General features: G+C 39.7%; 2 protein-coding genes and 1 long non-coding RNA gene across 10 annotated transcripts; 2 read left to right on the forward strand and 1 right to left on the reverse strand.

The window, feature by feature from the left end:
- Positions 1–1402: 1402 nt before the first annotated feature.
- On the reverse strand, positions 1403–24330 carry LOC129774794 (phenoloxidase 8-like). Of its 7 annotated transcripts, none has more exons than XM_055778753.1 (5): positions 23906–23963; positions 23540–23672; positions 2878–2986; positions 2480–2750; positions 1405–2296 (listed from the first exon to the last, which is right to left on the reverse strand). In XM_055778753.1, the coding sequence occupies exons 4-5, from the start codon at positions 2660–2662 to the stop codon at positions 1787–1789; spliced, it is 693 nt and encodes a 230-aa protein (XP_055634728.1). In that variant the 5' UTR covers positions 2663–2750; positions 2878–2986; positions 23540–23672; positions 23906–23963; the 3' UTR covers positions 1405–1786. The 7 variants fall into 7 exon arrangements, 2 of the variants coding, with proteins under 2 accessions (XP_055634728.1, XP_055634729.1); XR_008742776.1 differs by lacking the exons at positions 23540–23672; positions 23906–23963 and adding exons at positions 2336–2414; positions 16567–16727 and having other exon boundaries at positions 1406–2281; XR_008742775.1 differs by lacking the exons at positions 23540–23672; positions 23906–23963 and adding an exon at positions 16567–16738 and having other exon boundaries at positions 1403–2281; positions 2336–2825.
- Positions 18773–19922, forward strand: LOC129774796 (uncharacterized). The gene is made up of 3 exons (XR_008742777.1): positions 18773–19217; positions 19282–19472; positions 19536–19922. It is a non-coding gene; the product is annotated as an uncharacterized LOC129774796 (long non-coding RNA).
- Positions 20681–21461, forward strand: LOC129774795 (60S ribosomal protein L26-like). 2 transcript variants are annotated; one of them, XM_055778756.1, is made up of 2 exons: positions 20681–20766; positions 20875–21461. In XM_055778756.1, the coding sequence occupies exon 2, from the start codon at positions 20879–20881 to the stop codon at positions 21332–21334; it is 456 nt and encodes a 151-aa protein (XP_055634731.1). In that variant the 5' UTR covers positions 20681–20766; positions 20875–20878; the 3' UTR covers positions 21335–21461. The 2 variants fall into 2 exon arrangements, with proteins under 2 accessions (XP_055634731.1, XP_055634732.1); XM_055778757.1 differs by having other exon boundaries at positions 20715–20810.
- Positions 24331–27487: the final 3157 nt, after the last annotated feature.

The following is a 27487-nucleotide window of genomic DNA, read 5'->3' on the forward strand; positions in this document are numbered from 1 at the left end:
GAAACATTGGATCAAAAGAAAGAGTTCGCATTCTGAACTTTACGCAGTGGCCAAGGTTGTATTTGCTACTCCTTCTAGTCAGGTATCAGTGGAAAGGGCATTTAGCGCACTCGCACTGGTGCTCTTTAACCAGAGAACATGCTTGAAGGAAGAGACTCTGGCCAATATTATGATCATCAAACTGAATAAAGACGCCTTCGATCAGATACTGCCAATACTATATAAATGGAAGGATGTCGCCACCTTGGTGGCAACTGAGCCATTGTAGATTCGAATGCTTCGATTTTTCCTACGTAAAATGAAAATAAAATAAATTTATATTTTTTTAGCCATTTCTCAAATATTTTTATTTCAACTGTAGCTGAATCCACTTTTTGTTGACGTGGGACTACGTCTAACCGGAATATATGGAGGGTAAAATGAAAACCTAAACACAGAACATGCAGGAAAAAATGAAAGATTTCGAATGCTTATAGCTCGAACATTTCGTACTGGATAGGAGAGATGTTTGCATCACTTGATAGGGAATATTTCTACGCATCTATCGCAACTAACAAAATGTTGTTTTTCATTAGATAAACAATTAAATAACTGTAAAATATTAGGCGTTATCTAAACGCCCTAACTGCATCGTTTTGATTGGCCCGATTTACGGTTTCCCTAACACAGCCATCAAAACCAAGCAGCCTTGGGGAAATCGGCATTGCAAATACATGAAAGTAGGGGGACTTTTGTTCTCATCGAAAAATGTTCCCTAACACAGACTTTAAAACCAAGCAGCGAAATCGGCATTGCAAACACACGAAAGAGCCTAGAGGCGAGTGAACTGAAAAGTTTAAACCCTCTTAAAGCCAAAAAGAAGAAAAAGAACACACGAAAGTAGGGGGAGCTTTTGTTCCCACCGAAATGTGTTCCCTAATAGAGATTTCTAAACCAAGGTGCCTGGAGAAATCAGTATTTCAAATTCATGCAAGTCGGGGGTATTTTTGTTCCGACTGGAATGTGTTTCCCTAACACAGACTTCAAATCCATGAAGCGTGGGGAAATCGGCATTGCGAATTCATACAAATCGGGGGTATTTTTGTTCCGATTGAAATGTGTTTCCCTAACACAGACTTCAAAACCGAGGTTTCTGGGGAAATCGGCTCTGCAAATAAATGCAAACTGCGAGTACTTTTGTCCTCGCTTGCCTTTGTGCAGAGTGGAATATGTCTGTCCTAACATGATCTTCTAAACTTAGGAACCTGGGAAAATCGTTCAGCCACTAGAAGCGAATGAACTTCCCCGTTTCAAGCAAATTCGAGATTCGAGAAGTATGTACACTTTTGGGATGTAAACTTCAGAGGGAAATGTAAAATAAAATAATCGTTTGATAATTTTTTTTTGTCTTTATTGGAAAGATTTTCAGCCTTAGGCTGGTTCATCAAACGTTTGATAATTCTTCCGTACATATATTTTGTTCTAGTCATCATACCAAACGTAAAAGGTCCGTCATTAAATTTACTTGTAACGAAGAACAATCAATCACAATAAATGAATTGACTTTACACGGCATTTGTTCATTTTTTTCGCTCACAAAGCAAATATATTGAACTCAATTGAATTTGGAAACTGTTTCATTCAATCAAGAATTTAATCAATACAAACGAATGATTGCTAAGCTAAGGTAGTTCCACGTCAACCTTGCGGTTATATCATAGATATAACCCACTCATTTTTAGTTACGCAATCTTGCACCTCTTGTCTTTCTTAATTTAATTTGAATCCAAATCCAGGAGTACCGTTCCTAATACATATTGTTAAAAATATTCCCCACGGATGACGTTCGCTTCATGTTGGGAAATGCTCTCACGAAATCTTCCATCTGAACAATCGTCTTATCGATGAACCTATCAGACGTGAGCCGACGATTCACTGCCACTCTCCCATTGGTAACTTGCACCGAAACGTCTCCAATTGTTACACCAGGGAATCCCAGTTCTTGCTTAGTATCGAGTGTAAGCCCTTTTTTGTATTGCTCGAATAGATCATCGATAAACTGATGTAGTCGATAGAAAATGGGATCACGAATCGATGTCGATAATTCACCGATCCCCCCAGGTCCTTCCAGGTACAAAATGTCTGGATCATGAGCGAATCCTAACAAATTATGCAACATCGAATGGATATTTCCATAGTATGGTATATTCACAGATAGAATAGAGTAGACTAGATTTTCCATTAGATTTCCGAGGATGTTTATACCGTTACTATCTTCGAGAGGGAGGCGCTCACCATCCGGCTGAAATGAGAAATACTGAAACATATATCCAAATTAACGATTAACGTTTAATACCTCAACTACTGTTCGTGATTGGACTGCATCCATAAATCAATTTTCAATTTCCAAAATTGTTTCAACTGCATCAGCTGGTCTATTTACGTGCAGTAATCAATTTTTTTATAGAACATTTTTCATCAAAAATATCGAAATCCTTACGCTTAGCGATGTATTTCTATTCCTCGATGCATAGGTCTTGTTTGTGGCACTGTTCAAAATTTTAGGGAAGTAGGGCTCCGGAACAGGTTTAAGATTCACCCCGATATATTCCCGGAAGTAAGCCATTCGTTGTTCTACATCCGCCTGTGAAGCCGTATAATTCAACGGAATATCAATGGCCATTCGTTGTGACTGCTCCACCACAAATTCTTCCTCTCGCACTCTGGGAGGCAGAGCGGTTCCCGCGGACGGGCCATCAAACACAGGAATCCTGTTCTCCAATCGGACATGATGAATGAATGTAGATTATTGTTTGCAAATCAATCGCATATATAGAAAGACAAAACTGAATGTTAACTGCTGCGAAGCATCGCTTTTATAGTTTGCAATTTGCATACCTGGTTAGGTGAATAAACTTCTATAACAGTATGAGAGTGTCCGAGAACGATGTTGATATTGAATGAACTGGTGCATTAATATCATTGAATGGCAAAACTTGAGATATTTCTTTTTGTTTACATTCCGTGAACGCAGAGCAGAGCGAAAGAGGAAATGAACGAAAGTGAATGAATCAACTGTCAGTGGCTTGCTGTTATTGTGAGGCTTGGCGTTGGTTCATTTTCGATATCCCGAATACAATGGTATAATGATCAAAGGTGGTCTTAAATTTCAGCTGAAAAAAATGATGTGAAACTGATATTTCCAAGCACTGCTCCAGAGTGACGTGGACAGCGAGAGGGAAGTTGACCATCAATATGATCACTACCAAGATATAGTCAACCCCGATAGTGAGAATGAGGTTTTAAAACAACAAATTGCTGATATGCAGAAGATCATGGCAGATCTGTCCTCTGGGAATAATAGTTCTCAGGGACACAACATTGAATGCACTGAAGCAGATGATAGCTGGAAGTGTCGTGACGTTCCGGCGTGTCCAGCGACGACCAGTATTTCGAACGTCCGATGGGACCAAATCAAACCATTCCCAAAAAGCGTACCTGCAAACAAAATGTGGGAAGAGTGGTCCAAATATATAGAAAACTTCGAGATTGCTGCATCTCTATCCAACGTGTGTGACCCCATTCAACGGTCACAACTGCTGTTCCTCTCAATGGGTGAAGAAATGCAGGGTATTGTGCGAGCATGTAAACTGAGGCCAAATTTGAAGGAAAGTCATTGCTACACAACTTTTATTAAGAATATCGAAAGTCACTTGCGATCAACAACCGACACTGTGGCTGAACACGAAGCATTTTCGAGTATGCAACAACGACCGGGAGAATCTGTTATGTGTTTTCATGCCAGACTGATGGAGAAGGTACGTCTTTGTGAATATAGCACCGCAGACCAGGATCGTTTCGTCAGGGCTCAGCTGCTTAAGGGTATGTCCAACCGCGAACTTGCTAGAACTGCTAGAACATTCGGTTACGAAACGAAATTCATCGTGCAAACGGCAACGAGAGACGAAGCGTATCAGTTGGAAACGGCTCGTGCCGAAAATTTGAATGACACTTCAATAAACCATATACGCTCTAGCAAGGCTCCATTGAAGCGTAGAACCGGAAACGAACAAACAATATTTAAGAACAAACAATATCGTGCAAGCATACCTTTTTCAAAGTGAAAAATTTCTCTATTGAAAGAAAAATTTTAACGCTTTCGCGTGAGTTCTGTTACAATACTAAAAAATTTATTCAAAAGTTTCACAATATATACATGGTTCCTTAAACTAAGATTGACGAGGAACATCTCCTCTCTCTCTCTTGAAAACCGATAACATATCGGTTTCGTTTAGATCATCTACCTTCCTTGTCCCTTCTTCTAGCGTATGGTAACGTGCAGTCTGAGACGGCTGCACTACCCTAAGAAAATACCTTAAGTTTATAGCACCTCGTCGGTGCGCCTATCTTATTCTTGGATTTCCCCTTTCCATCCTTCGCTCTAAATAACATCCTTTTATTTTATTACACCCTGCTGGTGTATCTGGCTGAGCGCAGCTAGGGATGGAAAAGGGTAATAAAAATGCATCCTAAATGATGCATGCATTAAATTGTTTACCGGACGCTATTTAAATATTCGTCCATTCTGAATTTATGACCGGCAATAATTTCGAACTACAAGCGTTTTCTAGCCTAACAAAACACTTGAGCTCTTACATCTTTTAATTGCCTTACATTGGTCCTTTCTAAACGTTTCTATACCTCGCTTGGAGGTCTTTTCTAAATATAATCTCAAATATTGCTTATCTTATGGATCTGTAACTCGATCCGCGATAAGCCTCAGCTGTCCGTAACATTCCGGACTCCGTAAATCTACTACATAGATTTACTCAATTATAGACAACTATCACGGTTTAAAATAATAGGAATATTTCTTGATTCTTCCTGAACTCTATTTAGCCGTATCATGTCTAATAACGAAGGCGGATCATCATTTCTTCTATTATTTTGTCTATTACTTCTTCTCTTTAATTTTATGTATACGTAAATTCCTACTATTATAATCATTGAAATAACAGTTATGGTACCTCCAAATGTATATACGTGTTTCTTTTTTATAAAATCGTCTTCAGGTATTACTGTATCCTTTATATCTACCTTTTCATATGGATTTCTACTCGAGATAGTTGTATTCAAATTTTCATTTATGTTTGGTTTTTCTAGTACATATGGTAGTTTCTGAATAGGTTTAAAAAATATTCTAGCTTCCCCGTTATGTCCAGATATTTGGGCATAACGAATAGTTTTTTCTGTTAGGATCTTACAATCTGGGAACAGTTCTATGATCGCGTTCTTATAAGGCGGTGACATGGCTACATTATTACAATGGATTATTATCTTGCTAGGGTCGCTCGTTGTGTACAATATAGAGTTGATCTTATTCAATTTTGTTAACATGGTGTATGGTTCTTCCATCATCTTTGTTGAGCATTTTTGTTTTATCGTTTCATGAAGTAATGCTCCAGCTATGCAATCTGGAACTCTGGTTAATTCTGGCTGATTTACCACATAATGACTTTCATTAAGCTTTATTAAATTTCCATCTGGGTAAAAAAATTCATGTTTATTATTAATTGCTATTACATGGTGATCTATTTTTATAACACTTCCATTTTCAGGAATAGGGATTACATTGAATACTTCGAAGTTTTCCTTATTAATAATTACATTTTCCATTATTATATTTACTGTTCCATTTTCAATTTTAATGTTGTATTTAACTGCAAGTGGGTCTCTAAGGATTGAGTATCCTTCTGGTAATTGCTTCTTTATATTTTGAATTGCCTTTTGCATTTCATTTTCGGCTAAAGGGTGAGTCTTAATTATCCTGTATTTTCGAGTTATGCCATCAATCAATTGCAAAGCTAACGTTGTGGTCTCAAAACATTTTCTTGCGAATATATTAGTTCTTTCTTCGGAATACTTTCCCTTCAAAGATAACATTCCTTCATTTAGTCTACGAATTCTTACGCTTAATTCATCTCCCATATTTTTGCTTCTTTGATTCAATAGTCTCATGGTTTGTGAGATATCATGAAGTTTTTGCTCTTCGTGAATACGCAAAGACTGTACTTCGTCTTCCACATCATTACTCCCAAATAACAGGTCTTTCAAAAACCCAAGTATTCCACGACTCCTTTTTGATCGTGATAAAAAATTTATTTCTTGTTTTGCATTGTTACATTGTCGTTCTATCGACATTACAAGTTCTGTCAAAGCGCTGTCTTGAGTTACATTCCCCATGAACTTCAAGGTTCTTTCTAAGTTCGAATGAATAGAGTCTAGCATAGAAATATCGTCGTTAGGAATTAAGTTGGATACAATATTTGTCCTCCAAATTCCTCGCTTTACTATACATGACCCAACATGATCAAACATTAAACCCCCTTCCTCAATAGGCTGGATGTTGACGGCATTTGTCAAATTTACCAGTACTAGAATTGCCATTGCGGTTACGATAGCCTTTTGTATCGTGCCGGTATATGGTCTTATTTTACCTATGACTTTCTTTTTTGTTTGTGGCTTCGGTTTCAATTTTGACGCCAGCTCTTTTACATGCTCGATGTTAACCGTTTTTCTTACTCCCCATTCTTGAGGATTTCGCGGTCCCTTAATTTCCTCTTTACTCCCTGGGGCACTTTTAATTACTCCAACAAAGTTAAGAGGTGGTGAGGAAATAGTGGTATCTTTTGAGCTCTCGATTTCATTGTTCTTACTTACATCTAATACTGCTAATTTTACAGCTGGTCTAGTAATTTCACCTTTAATTGTTTCCACGGTAGCGGATCTAACTTGCCCATCCATATTAGTTGTTGTTCTTATCACCTTGCCCTTATGCCATTTACCTTTCTTTTCTTCATCGGCAAAAACCACGATATCCCCTACCTTTATAGGTTTAGTCTTCTCCAACCATTTATTTCTTTTAGTTAGGGTTGGGAGGTATTCTTTTATCCACCGATTCCAATATCCCTTAACAATTGATTGCGCTCTTTTCCAGTGTTGACGAGTTGCTTCTGCTTTGGAAACGTCGTCGATCGTAATGACAGCTTCACCAGCGCAACCTAACAGAAAGTGATTAGGAGTTAAAACCTCATCGTCTTCTGTATCTAAAGGAATATGCGTTAACGGGCGATTGTTAATGAGGAATTCAACTTCGGTTAGTATGGTTCTAAGTTCATACTCTGGTATGGTTTCTTGTTTTTGAGGTAAAAGGCTTTTAACTTCTCTCACCATTCTTTCCCATACTCCACCGAAATGCGGTGAAGCGGGAGGATTAAAATGCCATTTGACTCCGTCGTCTGATAGCCTTCTAAGAATTTTCTCAAATTCGTTTCTTGCTCCAATGAAATTAGTTCCATTGTCGCTGAACAACTCTTGCACTTTACCTCTACGATATTGTAAATTTCGGAAACATATAATAAAAGAGTCTGAGCTCATATCTTGTGCTAATTCGAGATGTACTGCTCTTGTTGTCATACAAGTAAACAAACATCCCCAACGTTTTTCAGTGCGTCTTCCAATAGACACGCCATAAGGGCCGAAATAATCTGTGCCTGTATACGTGAATGGCTTACAATATGGTGTAGTTCTAGAACGTGGTAGGGCTGCCATCATTGGAGGAATTGGCTCCGCAGACATATTTTTACAAAATTGGCACTTCCTTCTAACTGTCTTAATAGCAACTCTGATGTTTGTTATCCAGAATTTTTGTCGCACTGCCGCTATGGCAGTCTCCAGGTTTTTATGTCGATATTTTTCGTGATAATGACGTAATATCAAAGTGCTCACATAATGCTTGTAGGACAGAATGATAGGTGTTCTGGCTGAAGTTGGTAAACAGTTAGCGTTCTCAATACGTCCCTTTGATCTCATTATTCCATCCGTGCAAATTTCCGGGCTAAGTGCTCGAATTTCACTTCCCTTATGAATTTTCATTTTATTTTGTAAGAGTTCCATTTCTTTGGGATATGACTCCCATTGAGCCTTATATATTAAAACGAGCTCAGCATAATCCAGGTCCTCCTTGTCAATATTTTTATTGAAGCTTTGGTTCCTGCATTTTGATTTCAGCCAATCGATATATTTGAATGCAATTGCAACAGAACGCTTCAATCTCACAAAATCCGAACACCAATTTATGTGAATGCTTTTCAGACCACTAAACTCTTTCGATTGAATAGTGTGCAGTGGTCTTAATTCTTCGTCAGTGTCGCTTCTCTGAACTTCATTTGGCCAGTTTTCTTCATTATCATATAAGAACTGTGGGCCTGTAAACCAGATTGAATTACTATTTGATAATTTCGTAGCTTCATCCGCTGGATTATTCCTACTATTCACCCATTTCCACTGGTTTACGTATGTGGTTTCTAATATTTCTCCTATCCGTAAGGCAACAAACTGTTTGTACTTGCGTGGTTCTGAACGAATCCATGCTAATACAGTTTTGGAATCTGACCAAAATACTACTCTATCTATTGATAGACGTAGCTCGTTTTTTACTGTCTTAGCCAATCTGCTTCCTAATACAGCGGCTTGTAATTCGAGTCGTGGTATGGAAAGCATTTTAGTTGGTGCGACTCTTGCCTTGGCAGCCACGATATTGACATCAATGTGTGACTCATATACACTCCTTAAGTATACTGCTGCTGCATAAGCATTCTCAGATGCATCAACGAAGACATGTAGTTCTCGTTCTTTTGGGTGAGAAGAATTGGCATATGAACGTGGTATTCTTATTGCTCTTGCTTCTTCCAGTTTTGTGTGCCAGTTCTCCCATTTTTTCTTTAGTGCTGGGTTTAATTGTTCATCCCATGTTATTCCACTTTTCCAGAGCTCCTGCATTAGAATTCGAGATTGAATTGTTATATGTGATAATAAACCAAGTGGATCGTAAACACTCATGCTTTGTGAAAGCAGTTTTCGTTTCGTAAACTCCTGTGTAACAGGAATATCCACCTTGTAGCGAATAAAATCCTTTTTTGTATCCCAATACACTCCGAGTACTTTTTCATATGATTCCTCAAATTTTCCTAATAAGTCTTCTTTAACTTCCGTTCTATTTTCTTCCGGGATTTGTCCCAATAGCTCATTACTGTTGGATATAAAATTTCTGATATTGAAGTGCCCATATTTGTGAATGGTAATAACTTCGTTCACAATTTTTGAGGCATTTTCTAAATCGTCGAAACTATCTAGGTAGTCATCCACGTAATGGTTGTTTTGAATGGCCTCTACTGCCTGAAGATGACTTTCTCTGAATTTCTCAGCATTTGTGTTTTTAACAAACTGTGCGCATGCGGGCGAGCAGGTAGCTCCAAAGGTCATCACTTGCATCACATACACGTCGGGATCTTCGTCAAAGTTTTCCCTAAATAAAAACCTTTGGGCATTTTGATCTTCCTTTCTTATTTTAACTTGATGAAACATTTCTTTGATGTCTCCAGTTATCGCAAATTTTCCTTCTCTAAATCGTATTAACACTCCAAATAGCGACGTCGTTGCATCCGGGCCTTGTAATAAATTCGTGTTTAGGGACTCTCCCTTAACCTTAGCAGCGGCATCAAAAACAAGCCGTGGCTTTATGGGCTGTTTATTTAGGTTCACAACTGTAAAGTGCGGTAAGTAAAATATTTTTGGATCACGTTGCTGCTGTTCTGTGGGAGTGAGTTTTCTAGCGTATCCCTTGGTTTCATATTCCTTTATTTTCTCAACATACCATTTACGTAGACATTGATTTTTACGCATTTTTGATTCTTGACCACGTAGTCTGTTCATGGCTGATTGATAGCTATGCGGAAATTGTACATCCTCCTGTTTCCAAAGCAGCCCAATTTCATAACTTCCTTCTTCATATTTCAAAGTGGAATTCATGATATCAATCGATCTTTTTTCATCGTTAGACATCAAGGTTTTTACAGGTACTTTTATCCCGAAATCTTCTAGGCTAAAATAATTTTCCATCATTTTATTGAAATAATCTGATGAATCAATTTCGTCGTTCATCAGCACGTGTCCTTTCAATTTTTTATGTTCGTTAGTTTGCCCGAACAAAACCCATCCGAGTTTAGTGTTCTGTGCGACTGGTTCATTAAATTTACCTGATCGCGTCTCCCTACCGCTTATCAAAAACGAATGCGGTAAACCTAACAGTATTTTTGGCATAGCATTTTCATATCCTTCGAGAGTTATATCTTCTAAGTGATTGTATTCTCGTCGTAATTCATGAATATTCATTGACTGTGAGGGAAGAGATAATTCCGACACAGTCCTCAAATTATGTATGTTATAACGTTGATTATTGCATCCTTGTATACTTAGGGAAATTTCTTCACTATCTAGTTCTTGCTGAGTTTCGCCATTAGTCCAAACCAGCGTTAAGGGGTTGTTACGCCCTTGTGTTCCAAGTTTATTTTTAATATCAGCGTGAATCAAACTTACTGATGACCCAGGGTCTAAAAATGCGAAAGTTTTAATTTCCTTTTTTCCGCAGCCCAATGTAACTGGAAGGATTTGATACAGTATTTTGTTCTCTTTATTTACATGACAATTAACGCTTTCTGTATTATTAAGGTTAGCATCTCTCTGAGTTGCTCTATGCAGTAATGCGTGGTGTCTAAGTTTGCATCCATCGATTCCACAAGGCTTTGCGATCCTGCAATCTTTTGCCATGTGGTTTGTATAATTACAACATGCTAAACATAGCCTGTGTTTAAAAATAAAATCACTCCTTTGTTGAACGTTCATATTTTTAAAAATTGAACATTCTGATGTCTTATGCTCGTTTCGGCATGCGAAACACTTTGGTAGGCGCTTCGGCCTATATTTTTGTTCCTTTACAGCATGTGTATTCAAATATCCGCTCTTATGAGGTTTTTCTTTCCTCTCCGACTGTAGCATCGTGGCCAACTCTTCTTGAGGTTTTAACCAATTATAAAGGTCCTCTAGCGTCGGTATAAATGGATCAATTATATCTCTTGTTTTCTTTGTATCAGCTACAAACTTGATCCATTGATGATGCAAGTCGTTTGGAAGTTTTAAAACTAAATCACGAATCAATCTAGGATCATTGAGATATTCATCGTGTTTTAGTATTTTTATATTTGTCACGAAACAATCAAGCGATGTTACAAAATCAATCATTGTTTGGGGTGATCCAAAATGTGGATTCCTCGCATTTAGCATTTCCTTCAATAAATTCGAATAAATGGTTTCGGGATTTCCGAACCGTAGATTTAGTTTTTCCATTATTTTTGGAACATTAGCTTTATCGATTAAAAGAGCGCTCACTAATTTCAGCGCGTCTCCTTTGAGATATTTCTGTAAACGATTTATATTTTCTAAATCGGAAAAGTTTCCTTGAAGGGTAGTTTCTTCGAACGTTATTTTAAATCTAGGCCATATCTTATATGACCCATCAAAATAGGGGAGGTCTAAGAGAGATTGCCGGTGTAACAGTCTATTTGAATCAGGGGTTTCTTCTCTACCCTCGTTCTTAATTTTAAGAGTTTCTACTAGAGCCCGCATAGATTCTCTATGGATATTCATCATCTCTTCTATTGGTGTTGGTTGTGTTTTTTGAAGTCTTAACAATTCGTTCTCTATGGTCTTGCATTTGGGGCATATCCATCTTTCTGTTTGTTTAGGTTTTTTATTTAGGCCTGCGCATGTCAAATGGAACCATCGGTCACATTCATCGCACGCGACTAAATCGTCCCTAGAATCAGGCTCATTGCACAAGCGGCAATTGCCATTCTTATTCCTAATGAATTGATAAGACATGACTAAACTAAAATGGAAAAATCACACCTTTTTTGTTGATCCGGTCCTATCTCCGTCTTTCCGTGTTGGTGCTTGGGCGATTCTCTCCTTGTCCTGGGAGGCCTTCTGGCTCGGATGTTGTTGTCACCTCTGGTGGTGCTACTGCTGGTGCTGCTGCGTCTACTGCTGCTTAAGGTTTTTGCTGGTTAATTCACTTATATTTGTCTCCGTTTGAAAGGAACACTTTTGGCATCCACTGCCGGTTTCTTAATCAATTCACAATGTTTATTTCGGTTGAAAGAAACACTTTTGGCATCCACTGCCGATTGAAGAGTTCGCAAATTATCTTTGAAAAAGACTTTTTATTCGCGATTAACACTGTTGGCATCCACTGCCGATAAATTTTCGCGAATTATCACTTCTCGCATCCACTGCTGAGAAGAGTTCGCGAGTTAACTTTGAAAAAGACTTTTTATTCGCGATTAACACTGTTGGCATCCACTGCCGATAAATTTTCGCGAATTATCACTTCTCGCATCCACTGCCGAGAAGAGTTTCACTTTTGGCATCCACTGCTATTTGAAGAGTTCGCGAATTAACTTTGAAAAAGACTTTTTATTCGCGATTAACACTGTTGGCATCCACTGCCGATAAATTTTCGCGAATTATCACTTCTCGCATCCACTGCCGAGAAGAGTTTCACTTTTGGCATCCACTGCTATTTGAAGAGTTCGCGAATTAACTTTGAAAAAGACTTTTTATTCGCGATTAACACTGTTGGCATCCACTGCCGATGAATAGTTCGCGAATTAACTTTGAAAAAGACTTTTTATTCGCGATTAACACTGTTGGCATCCACTGCCGATAAATTTTCGCGAATTATCACTTCTCGCATCCACTGTCGAGAAGAGTTCGCGAGTTTCACTTTTTTCCACTTTGGAAATCTTCACTGCTCCTCTCTGGAGCCACCATGAAAAATTTCTCTATTGAAAGAAAAATTTTAACGCTTTCGCGTGAGTTCTGTTACAATACTAAAAAATTTATTCAAAAGTTTCACAATATATACATGGTTCCTTAAACTAAGATTGACGAGGAACATCTCCTCTCTCTCTCTTGAAAACCGATAACATATCGGTTTCGTTTAGATCATCTACCTTCCTTGTCCCTTCTTCTAGCGTATGGTAACGTGCAGTCTGAGACGGCTGCACTACCCTAAGAAAATACCTTAAGTTTATAGCACCTCGTCGGTGCGCCTATCTTATTCTTGGATTTCCCCTTTCCATCCTTCGCTCTAAATAACATCCTTTTATTTTATTACACCCTGCTGGTGTATCTGGCTGAGCGCAGCTAGGGATGGAAAAGGGTAATAAAAATGCATCCTAAATGATGCATGCATTAAATTGTTTACCGGACGCTATTTAAATATTCGTCCATTCTGAATTTATGACCGGCAATAATTTCGAACTACAAGCGTTTTCTAGCCTAACAAAACACTTGAGCTCTTACATCTTTTAATTGCCTTACATTGGTCCTTTCTAAACGTTTCTATACCTCGCTTGGAGGTCTTTTCTAAATATAATCTCAAATATTGCTTATCTTATGGATCTGTAACTCGATCCGCGATAAGCCTCAGCTGTCCGTAACACAAAGAGTCGTCGGGAACGTTATTCCAGATGTAATAGGGGGGCTCACTGGAACAAACCCTGCCCCGCATTGAAATTAAAATGTAACGAATACGGTCAACTCGGGCATTTCGCCGCAACCTGCCGATTAAAACGTGTTAATACCGTACAAGAAGTTCAACCAGTCCAGGACGTTAATATGGATGCTAAAGCAGAAGAGGTAAATTAACATGTACGAAACTCATGTAACACGAATCAAACGAAAATAAAACGTAAAATTTGGTCAAATGAAAAGACTTTCATTCAAACATTTTTTCCTTTTATTCCTAACAGCTTAATATGCTCTGCCTGGAGGACGTACTGATTGATTGTCAGTTAGGATCATCAAGTGCGATCCAGTTCCTTATTGACTCGGGGGCTGATGTCAACATTGTTGGGGGTAGGGATTGGCAGCGTTTGAAAATGGAATATGAATCAGGATTAGCAAAACTAGAACCAATTAGTGTTTGTACAAATAGAGATCTAAGGGCTTATGCCACCAGCGTTCCAATCAAGATTGATTTCGCTTTTCGAGCAAAAATCGAAATAGGACCCACAAGATCAGTAATTGCAGATTTTCTCGTCGTGGAAGCAGGAAAACGATCATTACTCGGTCGATCAACAGCTAGCGATTTGCAGTTGTTATTTGTGGGCACTCAAATCAATAGATGTGAAGAGATCAAAAATGAAATATTTCCCATAATGCCCAACGTTAAGATTAAATTCAATATTGATAGAACAATTCAACCCACACGGAATGCATATTACAACATTCCAGCCGCCTACCGCGAAGGTGCACGATGTCGTTTATTAGAGATGGAGACTAGTGGAATCATCGAGAGAGTCAAAACAGCCCCTGAATGGATAAGCGGGATGTCTGCCGTAGCGAAGGGGAAGGACGATTTTCGACTAGTAGTAAACATGCGCGCACCAAACAGAGCCATTAAACGTGAGTACTTCCGCTTACCACTACTGGACGAAATGAAAGTAAAATTACACGGAGCGAAGTACTTTACCAAGTTAGATCTGAAAAACGCATATTATCATCTTGAACTTAGTCAAGAATCGCGTGACTTAACAACGTTTCTGGCTGAAAATGGAATGTTCAGATTCACACGATTAATGTTTGGTGTAAACTGCGCGCCAGAGATTTTTCAAAGGGAGATGTCACGGATCCTGGAACACGTTAAGAACAAAATAGTTTATATAGATGACATCTTGGTGTTTGCTGAGAGTTTGAAAGAGCTACATAACACGGTTGGTCAGATACTTCAGACACTGAGAGAAAATAACCTGACTTTGAACAATACTAAGTGCGAGTTCGACAAAACGCGCATTACGTTTCTTGGTCACGAGTTGGACCAAAACGGATTTCACATTGAGAAAGCGAAAGTTGAAGCTATCCGCAAATTTCGACGGCCTTCTACAGTTTCAGAGTTGCGCAGTTTCCTAGGATTAGCTTCATACATTAGTCCTCATATTCGCAATTTCGCCCACATTTCAAGTCCCTTGTGGGCAGTAGCAGGGTGCAAAACATGGATTTGGGGGGAACAGCAAGAAAAATCGTTCGTTACATTGAAAGAACAAATAATTCACTGCACTGCAACAATTGGCTATTTCTCGGAGTATGACGATACCATACTTTACACAGATGCTTCCCCGAACGCGTTGGGAGCAGTGCTAGTGCAGGAAGGACAAAATAAACAATCCCGCATAATCAGTTTTGCATCTAAAGCTTTGACGACTACTGAAAAAAAGTACGCGCAAAATCAACGAGAAGCGTTAGGTGCAGTATGGGCTGTTGAACATTTCTCATATTTTTTGCTCGGGAGACACTTCACTTTGCGCACTGATGCGCAGGGTGTGGCTTTTATTTTCAACCGATTACGAGAAAATAGCAAAAGAGCGCTAACTAGAGCAGATGGCTGGGCATTGAGACTTAGCCCGTATAATTACAGTGTGGAATACGTCAAAGGTCGTGACAACATAGCCGACCCTTCATCACGGTTATACGAAGGAAGCGATGAACCTTTCGACGAGGAATCGAGCCCATGGGAAATCTCTAGCTTGGAAGCGAACGTAGTTGGTTTTCTAACCGAAGATGATATCAGGAATTCAACTGTAAAAGATGAAACACTTCAACAGGTAATTGAAGCTCTGCAGTCAGGAGAGTGGTCGAAGCATCTGAATAGATTTCAAGCTGTCTCGAATGACCTATCCGTCAAGAACGGAATATTGGCAAAACTCGGCTGTGCCGTGATTCCAATTGAACTTCGAAAGAAAACGCTTGAGGTAGCACATGCTGGGCATCCCTTGACAGCGAAATTTAAAAGCATTTTACGAGAGCGAGTATGGTGGCCTGGCATGGCTACCGATGCTGATCGATGGGTAAAGTCATGCGAAACTTGTGCCATAAATGGTAGACCGGAGAAACCAACTCCGATGCAAAGAATATTTGCCCCTAAAACAGTTTGGGAGACGATCGCGATCGATTTCAATGGTCCATATGCGAGATTTGGTGGCATCCTGATACTAGTAGTTATCGACTACAGATCGAGATATGCGATCGCCAGACCCGTGAAGTCAACTAGTTTTGAAAATACGAAAAAGGTTCTAGATGAGATATTTAGCAGAGAAGGATTTCCAAAGGCCATAAAATCCGACAATGGTCCGCCATTTATTGGTGAGGAATATGAGAGCTATTGTCGTGAAAGAGGCATTCAGACAATATTTTCTACACCATTTTTCCCACAACAAAATGGGTTAGTAGAAAATTTTATGAGAATTGTGAACAAAGCGATGTCAGCCGCATCGTCAACCGGGAACAACTACAGTGATGAACTGCAGGCTGCAGTGCAGGCGCATAATGCTGCTGCTCACTCAATCACCAGAGTTTCTCCAGAGGAAGTCATGCTTGGAAGGAAAATTCAGCGTGGTTTACCACTGTTGAACCGGGGTAAGGCACATATTGATGAACAGTTACTTGACGAAAGAGACGCAAACGCGAAGCTGAGTTCGAAAATGTATGAAGATAAAAGGCGAGGCGCTAAACCATGCAATGTTCAGCCTGGCGACACCGTAATAGTCGAGCGACAATCTAAAACTAAGGGAGTTTCAAGATTCGACACTGAACGTTACGTTGTAGTACAGGAAAATAATGGCAGCTTACTTTTAAATGACAAAGATGGTAATCTGCTTAGACGACATGTCACTCAAACGAAGAAGGTGCGTCCATGGCGAAACGTGGAAGCTGAAGGAATAAGAACAGAAAGTCCAGAGGAAATTCCCAAAACAAGCAGAGGGAGAAGAGCTCCGGGTTATCTAGCTGACTATGTGCGGTTGACAGAGAGCATTTGATTGGTTTTCCTTCCATTATTGTTAATCAGTTGGACACTCCTAGAATAAAACAGTGTTAGTGAGAAATATATGTCTTTTTTTTTCAAATTCCACTTGAACTACCGCCATGTATAGAAACAAATTCATTTCTATATCCATTCCAACGAAGTCAACTAAATTATTCGGAAACAAGGAAAGAATAAACATCGAAAGCACAAGTGGTGACAGTTGGTGTGTTATTGAGTGCGTGCAGTACTTGTCATATTACAAAACGGGGGGGCTTATGTTTTCTATTCAAGAAAATAGATATTGATGTGTAGCCCAAATGGTGAGCTAACAGGTGGCTCGTAATTTACACTATTTAGAAAAGACGTATTAGGAATGGCACGACGAAAAGTTTGGATTTGTTTATGATATTACTTACGTTGGTATGGTTACATTTGATTTCGTCGAAGGTATTTGGAGCAGTATAATAAATAAACAGTTGTCGTTGAAAATAGTAACCTAGTAACCTTTATGCATATGCTTCCGCCAGCTGGCTCGGCTAATGTGATATGATTTATTCAGGGAATGCTTTGATCGTGGTACCGACATGGTGCATAATTTGCAGCTTTGTTTTTTTGTGTTGGTTTATAACGGCAATCAACCGTGCCGGTAAAAATGTAGTCAATGTTTAGTGTTGTTTGGATACCATCTATGTAAATAAATTCAAACTTACGGGATAGGTCCGAACGGCAATTCTGACATTACGTTTTACCTTCCACTTCACTTACCTTGGTGTAGCCAACGTTTTGAATGCACTGAGAGAATTTATTGTTATTTTTCATTCCCCGCATTATAAAATATGTTGGGTGGCTAGTCGCAAAACTCCTTCCTGAATGATAAACCACATTACAAGTGCTACGAACATGGTTGGAATGATTTATAATTTATTTATTTGATTTATAGGATGGCCTGGTCAGGATAGACCGTGGGGATTGTAATCAGAGAAAATGCACGCAACATTTTTTGTTTCACCACATTGTTTGGGGTATTCCGTGGTGTCTATTGAAAGCAATTGAAAAATAACTGGAATGACATATCATGACAAAAAAAGAGAAACAGAAAAAGAAGAAGGGAGAAGGAAGATGTGAGGTGCGTGGGAAATGATTAAATCTACTCAATGTCCTACCCCTCGCAGTTGACAGTATAACAGTGATGTTGGTGTTATATCGTAGCAGCAGTAGTAGCACACATTTGACATCACTTCCGTTTTCAGCAGACAACGATCGAATAGGTAAGTCGTGCTCAATATTTCCTCCCTATGCCGGGTGATTTCACCGTTGGTATATACTGACGGCGTTGAAGAAACCTTGCAGTGAACATTAAATGCTTCACATATACCCACCCTAAGACGTCTCAGATATAAACAAATCAGACTATATAACGCACACCAACAAACCACCGTATTCGTGAAGCTGAAATCTTTTTTTTTTTTATTACAGAGTCAGTTTGGCACTGACTCAGTTTGGAAACGAATTCGCTACACCCAGAGGACAGATTACTAAAATAAGCTACCAAATTTTTGATAAGCCAAACATTAATAGAATGTACATATTTTCTGTAAATATTACCGACCGTTAGTAAAATAAATGTCAGATGCAATACACATCTCTACCAACGATTGGTACATTTTACAGTGCGTTATCGGTAACTCAGACAATTGTCATCCCTAGCAACCGCAAAAAACTATCAGTCATTTCAATTTTCGTCGTGCTGATAACAACAATAAAGGTAAGTTATTTTGAATATTTTTTAAACATTGCATTTGAACGTTTGTTTTATGGCTTATCATTTCATTTTGTTGCTGTATTCAAGGTTTTTACATATGGTCCACCTTGTGTGGCATGCCTAGTTCTGGCAACACGGGTATCGTCAGTTCAGTGATCAAATTGACCGGGCACACAGCCATTTTGCAGCAATCTCCTCAGCAGTCAGTCACCGCTCGGTTTCAGGCGGTCTCCGATTATCCCGCGGACGCTCATGGGCACACACACCTGATCGCGCAGAGCGCAGAGAAACCGATTCACAGTTGTGGTACTATGCGAACCACCAATGGAGGTGGAGGTATCGTGCTGGGAATAACCGGCGAAGATGGTGATAACTCGACTGATAAACACCCGCATGATCTAGTGGACGATTAAATGTGATATGTGTCAGCAATACAGTGTAATCTCATAGTACATCGGCAGTGTTCGGCCACGGGACTTGAACCGTGCGCAGCGAAAACTGGCAGTGTGATCTGTACAAGCTGTATCGGACGACGTCACCGAACTGCGACGAGGTTAACAAACTGCGTGACTCACTCAACGAAAATCTAATCAACACCGATCTGAGTAGCTACTCACCGGAGTGTGTAGCCACGGTGCTAAAGAAGTTCTTAAGGGAGCTGCCCGATCCGATCATTCTGATTATGTTTTACGACAAATTCGTCATAAGTCTCAAGTAGGATATTCGATACTTATTTTATATAACTTTTTACTAACTATCCATGTATCTGTCCACACAGAAATTACCAGTGATGTGTAGCAATTTGATTGCATATCCAGGATCTGCCAATTTACCACAACATGACGCTAAGTATGTATATTGTGATCCATCTGATACGAATATGCCAAATGCAGTACCAGCTGCATACTGATACAAGTGTGGTGCCATATTCTAATGCGTCTTCCTAGGGATTGTAAATTGTGAAATTGTGTAAGTATGCCTGCCAGCCTTGTCTGACTGTCACATGTTAATGCGTTTGTTTATTTTTTCCAGTCAAATCGTGTATAACACGGAATACCACTTGTGAATAATGGAACTATTGCTCTATAAGCTGGACTGGAACTAAAAACTACCAGAATTTCTGTCTGCTCCTACGGTACCACCACGGAAAATCTCCCGAAGCACGGCTGTTACAGCAGCAGCAGCAACAACAACAAATACTTGGTTCATCCATTGTTTTACCAACAGCCTAGGTTGCTTCAAAAAACCTGCGATCACATTCCCGGCATCTGTGATACAAGCGCCCTTGATTGGGGTGTACAATAATGCCGGTAGAAATAGTGGTGATGGAACACTAGCTGCTGAAAGTTGGGGGATAGCATTGATACGAGCAGTTGATGATGCAAACACACCAGCTGACCTGGCGGATCAAATCGACCGATTCCTTCTCCGAGTTCTAATTGATTGCAATAAATAAAAAAAAAATATTTGTTTTTATTACAATTGAAAAGAAAATATTACGATTCTATGCCTGATCAAAATACCATTGAACCGACGTTGGACTGACAAATGACCCCGTGTTGAACATATTACATGTATATTTGGGGTATATGTTAAACCAATTTTGAACCAACCGCTTATAGTGGGTCATACTGGCCGGTTTGACATTAGTATACCATTGTTATTGTGTAATATGTACGAATAATTCATATTGCAAAAATTTACTAATCATTGGTACACTGAGAGAAATAATTAGTGAATATAACGAATTTTTTGGTAAATACTATCAAGCTATAGTCATTTTCGACCGTACTAATAAACACATATGTCAAGCAGAACCATGATTCGGAAGCCCAATATCGGCTACATTTTCTCGCCGAAAATGCACGTATCAGAATTATATCCTTATTATACCTCCGTATTGCCTTATGGGAACAATGAAAATGGTTAATACGCGCTTTTCTCACCAATTTTCAGATATGACAATATACAAGATTACTAATGTTATCGAGTAAAATATACTAATCTCTGGTAGGGATGCGGGTTTGTTGACAATATGTACAAAAAAATTTGTACATTCTACTAATTTTGCATTACCAAATGTATTTAGTAGTTTTCGACCGAGGATTTTTCTAAGAGTAATATTTACCAAAAAAAATCATTAAATATACCAATTTTTTGGGTCAGTGTATAAACTTGACAGTTTGTCACATTCGGTACCTTCTTTCCTTCCGACATTTCGAAAACATGTGTTTACGTTTTTCGAGTGTAGAGAAAATAAATTGTAAGTTTCGTTGATATTGTGTTTAAAATTCTTCGGGTATCAGTGTAATTGATCGTAATGTTGGTTTGTAAATTGAAGATAGTGATTTTTTTTTTTCGTTTTTTTTAGCACGATGAAACTGAACAAGAATGTTTCCTCTTCGCGAAGCAAGAGCCGCAAGCGCCATTTCCAGGCCCCATCCCACATCCGCAGGAAGCTGATGTCGGCACCTCTGTCTAAGGAGTTGCGACAGAAATATACCGTTCGTTCCATGCCAATCCGTAAAGACGACGAAGTGCAGGTGGTTCGTGGTCACTACCACGGCAATCAAGTCGGAAAGGTGGTGCAGGTGTACAGAAAGAAGTTCGTCGTGTACATTGAACGCATTCAGCGTGAAAAGGCCAACGGTACCAATGTTTACGTTGGTGTACACCCATCGAAGTGCCTCATTGTTAAGCTCAAAATGGACAAGGATCGCAAGAAGATCCTCGATCGTCGCGCCGTTGGACGTCGGGCGGCGCTGGCCGATAAGGGCAAGTACACCGAAGAGACGGCTGCTGCTGCATCCGCGATGGAGATTAGCTCATAAATCCCTTGTCCTTCAAACTGATCGTCGTTTTTTTATACAATGCAATGGGAGTAAACTTGTTGACCGTTGTTCGTGTTGGATTATAAAAGTTAACAAAAAAAAAACAATAAATTAAGAGAAAAACTTATTGACAGTTTTTGTGTGAGTGAGGTTGGAAACTTTTTTACATAAGTCTTTACATAAGCGCCCTTATGATCGAACCCTCACTACTAATCTATCTTCTAGTAATCGTTCGCCAACTGGTCCTGGTTTAACTGGTCTGCGTTTTAACTGGGCGAACGTTAACTGGTCCTTGGACCAGTTAGAAGGCAGAATTTTGTAAACAATCGACGCCACATTCAAATGGGAAATTTGCTGTGAGGGGCATTCGAATGTAATTTGAAATGTTATGAAAATTGATATTATTTTCGCATGACAAAAACATTGATTAAATTACAGAAAAATAATTTTCTCAAATTATATTTCATATCAGTTTTCACACTCAATGCGAAACTTCCATTGGAATCTCTATGTTTATCCAATTTCATGATCAACGCGAATCAAACAGTTCATTGAAGTTCCCCTTGATTTTATTTGACACATAACATGCCGGACCAATTAAAACGCAAATGTCGATAACTGGTCCTCCCTTTTCGCCCAGTTAGTGAATGTTTACTGTATATAAAATGGATTTCTGTTGGTCTGTCTGTCTGTCTGATTCGTATGGACTCGAAAACTACTAAACCGATCGACATGAAAATTGGTATGTAGGGGTTTTTGGGGCCGGGGAAGGTTTTCGTGATAGTTTGAGACCCCTACCATACAAATGGAACACAAATTTCTACATTGCTCGAGAATTAATCAAGCAAATGAAACCATATCTGGCACGTGGAGGTTTCAGGCTGCAATAAATGTTTCTATGGTGGTTAGATACTCCTCCCCCTTTGTAAAGGGGGACTGTCATACAAATGATTTCTGCATTACTCGAGAATTAATTAAGAAAATGAAACCAAATTTGGCATGTGGAGGTTTTAGGGTGCAATAAATGTTTCTATGGTAGTTAGACACTCCTCCTCCCTCTGTAAAGGGGGACTGTCATACAAATGAAACACATATTTCTGCATTACTCGAGAATTAATCAAGAAAATGTAACCAAATTAGGCACATGGAGGTTTTAGGGTGCAATTAATGTTTCTATGGTAGTTAGACACTCCACCCCTCCTCTCTAAAGGGGAACTGCCATACAAATGAAAGACTAATTTGTGTATAACTTGAAAACTAATCAAGTAAATGGAGCCAAATTTGGCATGCGAAGATTTTAGGGGACACGAAACGTTTCTATGGTGAAAAGACACTCCTCCCCTCTCTCTGAGGGGAGGTGGGGGACTGCCCTACAAATACAGCATACATTTCTGCATAATTCGAGAACTAATTAATCAAACGGAACCAAATTTGGCATGTGGAGGTTCTAGGGGGCAATAAACATTTCTAAGGTGGTATAAAATATATCCGTAATCCGCTGTACTCCCTCTAGCCTTTTTCGACCACTGCTAATCAGTTTCCTTCCGTCACCCGATATCTATTCGCGACATATATGATACGCTGTCGCCATCTAGCGGATGTTAGGAATGGTTGAGGAAAAAGTAAACAAACCGTGCGTTTTTCAACTGTACTTCAAGTGCTATTTTTCCTCGAATTCTTTTGTAGTTCATTAAAGAAACGAATACGTAGTGATAAAGTGAAGCTTAGTGAAGCAGTTTTAACTTCAAGAACCGTTTATTTATTGCACTGACCACAATACAGACTCGTTCTCGAAGAGTACCTTCATTGAAACTAGCATACTAAAAAAAGACTTGAAAATTTTCATACATTGAATGAAAATTATTTTAAAATGCTGTTTGCATGGTCAGATTACATAGTTAGGATCCGTGTATAATCAACACTAGAAGGACTTCTAAATGTTTTCACCTGAACCTTTGAAAAGTGGACGTTAAAAGTTGGACGAATTGCCTTTACAATAAGGAAATTGCTTTTGTTAATAATACTGAAAAATATGATCACATCGCTGAACCTAACTGTCGCTCAATTTGTATAGTCGTTCTAGATTATAAATTAAGATATTGACCCAGAATAGTGTAACCTTTCATCGAAAACAGATGAAACGTGATACCTCGAATGGCTTTAACGGCTCAGGATGGAGATTGCGCCATTGATAAACAACCGTACCTGAAATCTTCATATCCACCAGGTATGTAAAATAACCCTCGACGACCAAACGACTTCCTCCGGCAGTGAAATTAAAAATATCTCCCAGGCCCACAAATACATTGCATGTTCCGTTTTCTCCCAATAATGGCTCCTGAAAAAACACGAAAAAAATCATTATTAGACACTGTTTTCGCTCACGATTTGTTTATCACTTGTACAAAACTCGTTACACTTTTACTTAGAATATTCATTTCGTGCAGATAATTTGATTTTCATTGATAATTTTGTACTTGAAGTTGTGTTTATATTTCCCGCCACAGAGAAAGCATAATTTTCTACAGCAATAAAAGTATGTTTCTTATGTTTCTAGTGGATATATTTCACCCTCAATAGCTCTGTAGAACATTATTCTTCCATTCAACGCTTACCATTATCAAAATCAATTCATTACATTTATGTAACTACTTGTTAAAATCCCGAATCCACTCTGCTCTTCACTAATACCAGGGACAGACATACAGCTGTACTTGCGTTGTAAGAGTACAGCGTTGTACAGGTACTATCGTACCATAACAGACATACTTCGGTTGTACATTGTAAAAGCGTTTTTATTTAGCGTCTTAACTATCAAACACAACAAACAAATTTCCACTCTGAGTTATTAACTCAAGAGAAAGTCAGTGAAAAGACTGTTTGCCAAGTGTTTTGATACGATTTGTTCATGCTACCCACCACTAACCGTCTATGGCGCTGCACACAGTACAACTGTAGCCATCTACAGCGGTAAAATAGGTCGGTACAGGTACAGTGATTGTACCGAGTTGCTTGCATGGTTCTAGCGCTGTACATGTCACCATGTACAGCGCTAGAACCATGCAAGCAACTCGGTACAATCACTGTACCTGTACCGACCTATTTTACCGCTGATGTCTGTCACCAGACATACAATTTTCGAAGTACAACGCTAGTACAGTTGTATGAGCAAAACTCGAGGAAGGAATTGTCCAATTTAGGGCTGTCTTTATTCTGTCATATTTTCTGTATCAAACGTTTATTCCATGTAACGGAGAAACATGTTATTTGCAAGTGGATGAAAATCTTGTACGAGAATTGTGTCAGAAAATGATTTGATATTATTTATATATCCAACAAATATGCCATCTTCGGATTTTGCATCCCACTTCAATCGCTTCGCCTTCGGAACATGGCACATTACTTTTGCTCCAAACACACGTAATTTGGACAGGTCTGGTCTCACACCGCTGAACCGTTCCTCCGGGGTCACTCGTAAGTCTTTCGTTGGTGATCGATTCGCCAGGAACGCAGCAGTTGACACAGCTTCCGCCCAGAAGCGTTTTTCCAGGTTGGCATCAAACAACAGACATCGTGCCCGCTCGACGATCGTACGGTTCGCTCTCTCCGCTAACCCGTTCTGCTCTGGGTTGTACGGCACCGTGACTTCATGATGAATCCCGGATTTGCGAAGAAAATTCTCCATCTCTCCATTCACATACTCTGTGCCATTATCCGTCCGTAAGCGCTTGATTCTTTTGCCGGTTTGGTTCTCCACCATCGATTTGAAGTCTTGGAAATACTGCAACACTTGCTTCTTCGACTTCAAAAAAATACACATGAATTTTGCGGCTGCTGTCATCAATGAACGTTAGAAAATACCGGCTACCACCGATTGACACGTTCTCCATCGGGCCGCATAGATCACTGTGGATCAATTCCAGAACTTCTCCTGCGCGGTTTCTCTTCTTGAAGGGGCGACGAGAATGCTTGCCCTGCAAGCACGCAACACATGACTGTACCTCTGCATCAACGAAATCGATTCCTGTTGCTATGGACCGAAGCATCTTCAAACTGTGCACGTTCAAATGCCCCATCCTTCGGTGCCACAGCACCATGCCATTTTCTTCCTTGACCACATACGAAACACGTTCATTCACCAAACAAAGTTTGTAGAGTCCGCTGCTTTCTCGTCCAATGGCCACTACCTCGTTGGAAGCCGATCGCACCTCACATGCATCCTTGGTGAATGTAATCGAATGGCCATTACTGCATATCTTACTCACCGATATCAAATTGATTGCCAAGTCGGGAATACTCAACACGTTGGACAAAGTAACGTTACACGTGCCATTGCCGACATCAGCTTCAATCTTCACGCTGCCAACGGCGTCTACCATCGACACAGCATTATTCGCCACGCTGATTCGCTGCTGGACTTCTTTAGCATCTTCCAAAGTAACTTCACCGTTGCACATGTGTGAAGTAGCACCCGAATCGAATATCCAGCTCACATCGCGCTTGGCTGACGATTGCGTTATCATGAATGCAGTATGCTTGTCGGATTTGACCTTTTTCTGCTTCTCATCCTTTACAGGACATTCCGCCGCGTAATGCCCCAATCGCTTGCACTTGTAGCATTTCACGTTGGCCTTATTGAATGACTTGGATCCTTTCCGCTGCTGGGAGTAAAACGCACCATCATGTCCGCTTGAGCTTGAATCGCTGGAAACCTTGACGTCTTGAAGTATCTTGGCCTTTACCGAATCCGCTGTGATTTTCCTTCCTGATGCCTCGAGGCCCATTATCATTGGTTCATATACCTCGGGGAGTCCCATCAGCAACAGACTGGCCAACCATTCATCGTCAACCTTGAATCCTGCTTCACTCAGCTTATGACTCGTACACATCATCTCGTTTACGTACGCTTCAACAGTGGAATAGTCTCCCAGGCGAATACTGGTCAACTTACGAAGTAACCCAATCCTCCGAGTCATCCCGTCATCCTGGAAGGCTTTCTTGAGGTTACCCCATGCTTGTTTCGCTGTGCTTGCCGACTGGACCAGGCTATAATTGATCGGTTCAATACTGAGGCATATCGTAGCTAGTGCTCTCAGCGACCTCTCGTTTTCCGGATCACCTTCTTCCGGTGCATTCACAGCGTCCCAAGTTTCCTCACGGATTAACAGCATTTTGGTCGCGAATGCCCATGAAGAATAGTTTTCTCGGCCTCGAAGACGTTCCATGGCTGGCAGCGAAATCCCTCCACTGCCGGTCGATCTTCCTCTATCTCCGAAATTTCGTCCATTTCCGTCCCCGCCATGTCCGCTTCCGGTTCCGGAACTTCCGCTTCCAGCTCCAGCAAGAGACATCTTGAAATAATGTTCTTCAAAAAAAAAATTTTCACGCTTGTTTGTCCGTAGCTATGGTACCTGGGCCCATAACCTAATGGTTACTACGTTAGTAAAACACGTCTGGTTATGACTAGTTGTACAGACAGAATGAACATTTTATTTAAAATCTAATGCATGGCTTACTATTATCAACAGTTTTGCCCTAATAGAAAATATGAAATATTGCACATGTTTTGTGTGCATCAGATTATTAATTATTAAACACTAGCTGACCCGGCAAACCTCGTCCCGCCCAAAATTTCTTTTATGTTATCAATACCTTCAAACATTCACGTTTTTTACTAAGCGCAAGTCCATGGGTCAATCGCAGAACTGTTCATTGATTGGTTTTCTAATCGACCCCGTTGAATTTACCTTTTACTATAAAATTCCTAGTACTTCTACCAAAACTCATCATTATAATATCAAATCATTTTCTGACACAATTCTCGTACAAGATTTTCATCCACTTGCAAATAACATGTTTCTCCGTTACATGGAATAAACGTTTGATACAGAAAATATGACAGAATAAAGACAGCCCTAAATTGGACAATTGTCACCATGTACAGCGCTAGAACCATGCAAGCAACTCGGTACAATCACTGTACCTGTACCGACCAATTTTACCGCTGATGTCTGTCACCAGACATACAATTTTCGAAGTACAACGCTAGTACAGTTGTATGAGCAAAACTCGAGGAAGGAATTGTCCAATTTAGGGCTGTCTTTATTCTGTCATATTTTCTGTATCAAACGTTTATTCCATGTAACGGAGAAA

This window comes from Toxorhynchites rutilus, chromosome 3 (genome assembly GCF_029784135.1).
Source record: "Toxorhynchites rutilus septentrionalis strain SRP chromosome 3, ASM2978413v1, whole genome shotgun sequence".
NCBI classification, from domain to species: Eukaryota; Metazoa; Arthropoda; class Insecta; order Diptera; family Culicidae; genus Toxorhynchites; species Toxorhynchites rutilus.

What these genes read in the sequence shown, in the direction of transcription:
- LOC129774794 (XM_055778753.1), bottom strand. Translation starts at nt 2,662, where the DNA reads ATGGCCATTGATATTCCGTTGAATTATACGGCTTCACAGGCGGATGTA. An exon ending in ATAGAAATACATCGCTAAGC is followed by an intron (nt 2,297 to 2,479) that starts GTAAGGATTTCG and finishes TATATGTTTCAG; the next exon opens with TATTTCTCATTTCAGCCGGA.
- LOC129774795 (XM_055778756.1), top strand. Translation starts at nt 20,879, where the DNA reads ATGAAACTGAACAAGAATGTTTCCTCTTCGCGAAGCAAGAGCCGCAAG.